This window comes from Trypanosoma conorhini (assembly GCF_003719485.1).
Source record: "Trypanosoma conorhini strain 025E chromosome Unknown Tco_14.4_contig_01285, whole genome shotgun sequence".
Lineage (NCBI taxonomy): Eukaryota > Euglenozoa > Kinetoplastea > Trypanosomatida > Trypanosomatidae > Trypanosoma > Trypanosoma conorhini.
Window position 1 is genome coordinate 1 of NW_021705390.1, and position 2,911 is coordinate 2,911.

The 2,911-nt window shown below is 42.5% G+C and overlaps 1 protein-coding gene across 1 annotated transcript, besides 1 other annotated feature; it reads right to left on the minus strand.

The window, feature by feature from the left end:
• Positions 1 to 1,378: 1,378 nt before the first annotated feature.
• Positions 1,379 to 2,611, minus strand: Tco025E_09786 (uncharacterized protein; the record flags this gene model as incomplete). The annotated part of the gene is made up of 1 exon (XM_029376593.1): positions 1,379 to 2,611. The coding sequence occupies one exon, from the start codon at positions 2,609 to 2,611 to the stop codon at positions 1,379 to 1,381; it is 1,233 nt and encodes a 410-aa protein (XP_029223274.1).
• Positions 2,612 to 2,789: 178 nt separating this feature from the next.
• Positions 2,790 to 2,819: a microsatellite.
• Positions 2,820 to 2,911: the final 92 nt, after the last annotated feature.

Below are 2,911 nucleotides of genomic sequence, written 5' to 3' on the forward strand. Positions count from 1 at the left end.
TGCACGGATAAAAGCACAATTAGAAAAAAAAGTCCGCCGCCTTCTTCCCTCTCTCCTTTGCCGTTTTCACACTGTCCCAAATATACATAGTAAAGCAGGAAGAAATGGACTCCGTTCATTGCTCTTTGCCGTTGTTGCTGCTGGTTTATTCAATATTTTCTCCCCCTCTATTGCAGTCTTGTCCTGTACGTTACAGTTTGGTGTCGCAACAGTAAAAACTAAAAAAAAGCCTCTCTACACAGAGAGAGAGCACAAAAACATTTTTAAAAAAAGGAAAAAAAAGATCGGCACCGCCAATTTCACTTTTATACCATCAGGCTTAGCTCATTGCTGTTGCTTCCTAAGGTGGAAATAAAAATGCGGAAGGCAATGCAGAGAAGTATTCAACAACATATCAATTCGGAAAAAAAATGGTATGCAGTTCATTTCTAGTGGGGCCTACTTCTTTACTGTCCATTTGGGCTGGTTACCAGCCGCAAAGCACAGAGAAAGGAATTCGCAAAAAAATCAAATAAAATTGCGCTCGTTTAGTTTACCTTTCCACATACTGATGACTCAAGCAAAATCAATAAATAAAATAGGGGGAGGGAAAGGTAGGAACAGAGGTGTTTGTACACAATAGTAACGGGTGCAGTGTGACACTAAACACAAGTCAATAACACTCCCGCATCGCCAGAACTTCGCTGCAGTAACCAGAAAAGCTTGCATGGTAGCTGTTTTGGTTTTGGCAGAGAGAAGTGGTGTCAGTTCAATCATAACCTTGGAAAGCAAAAAAAAAATTGATGCCGTGGAATGCTGAAAGACTATCTTTCCCGCTGCTAAACATGAAGCATGAGATAGAGTAGACACAACTACGCGACGCTCGGGAAACAAGTGAGGCATACACTGCCTACAACCGGAACAAAAGTTCGTCTGTGGAAATCCCTCACTCTTGGTGAACCCATTCTTGCTAGTGCTAGCAGTGGTATTGCAGGTTTCCCAATTATCAGTATTCAAATCCTTTTCAGGTCCATTAAACACCTCTGACGCGGAATTCATTCCTTGATTGTGGCATGAATTAAACCCTAGTACCTCTCCCTATGTACATATTATAATCTCTCTTTCTGAGAGCTTATACTTATTTCTGCATTTTGGTGGCAGCATCATAAACATTTGTTTTCACCATGTTCGTAAAAGCAATAATATTATTTGAAGACCCACTCGTTGCAACTTCAAGAGACATTGGAAAACATCCTTGGAAGCTCACCTCGACGGGTTGTGATTCAACAACTTGGCAAAAACATGTGTCAGGCTTTTTATCTGAGGTTCAACGCATCTCCTTTTCAGGACGTGGTGCGTCGAACGCCTCGTTCTGGCTTTGGGGCCAACGCTCTACATGTTAATTCCACTCCGGCACTCCTGTGAACCCCATTGTCTCATCGTCCACATTTGTCTTCATAGCAGAAACGTGAGACGAGAGAGAAATGATACAGTCCTTCTTACTGTCAGCATCGTCATCCTTATTATTGTTCTTATCGTTCCCGAAAAATCCCCGCTTAGGCATTGATGATGAGCATGTCCCAACTCCCGAAACATTAGGCCGCTCTTGTCCCTTATACAAGGGAAAGGTGTTAGTCGGAATAATTCTAGAGAATGACGTTAACGGTACAGGCATCATTCTCGGAAAGACAGTATTAGAGGCAGAAGAGGGATAATCATGCTGATTGCCACCATCTGTAACGTTATTGCTACAGTTGGCTTCAGGCAACGCGACATAAGGAATAAAGGATGTATCGGTGAGAGTTATCAGATCTTTCATTTCGGTAACCGAGGATGTAGTAAGGGGAAGCAAGCAGGGAACACTATTTCCCTGACTTCCATCCGCGGCAACGCACATGACGTAAGCGGCCCCCGGATGAGAAGAAGGGGTAGAGCCAAAATTTGGTATGGTTCCCAAATATGGCAACAACAACGCGCCAGGGGGTAAATAAGGATACTGCGTCAAACCGTCCATCTTCCCCATACTACTAGGAAAGAGAGAGTTGCTGGTAGAATATATTTCCCCTGAAGCACTTGCCTTAGTTTCTTGTGTCCCAACTATCTTTGACTTTCCATGTTTGTTTATATCTGTACAGCATTGGTTTTTTGAACACATTTCCCTGCAAACTTCGGTTTGAGGCATAAAATTCCTTTTCTTCGCGGCATTGTTCACAGACGCAAAGTTCTTTGTCGCAGCATTACCCTTCTCTGGTTTCGCAGGTGCTGATATTGTGCCTTTCAAAGCAAAATCTCCCCAACTGACAACTTCAGTGAAGTCTCTCCGTTTACTCCTCATGGACAAGGACGTTTCTTTGCTGGCGATCCCGAAAAGCTGAGTCTCGCCACACGATAGCGCAACACCGCCACACCTCGCCACAAGTTCATTACCAGAGCCAGCATCGCTGTTCAACGTTGTATATCTTCGATTATTCTTTTTCTTAGTGTTCTCAACTTCGCTGCGCAGCTCTTCGGCACCGTGAGCGAATGCGCAACGATCTCCAAAGGGACATCCGGTGGGATTTATGTGAAACGTGCAAATAGAAGTCTTGAACTTGGATGACTTCACTATGCCACGTTTTCGGTTTCTCCCCATTTAATCCCTTGTACAATTTCCTGTCAAGTAGGTTGCTATGAATATCAGTTGTTTTAAGTTTGCGTTCTCCTTTGATTTTTTTATGCCTTAAAGGGCCAGCTACCCTCTATAGTAATGGCCCGAAGCAAAAAAAAAACAATAATAATAAAGAAATGTTCCCGGAGTTCCCTTCACTTCTATAATAATAATAATAATAATAATAATAATATATATATATATATATACTCTTTACAACAAAAAAAGGTAACTGTGCGTGCCCTACCTTTGTCTTGTGTAGAAACAATTCAGTGGAAATCGTAC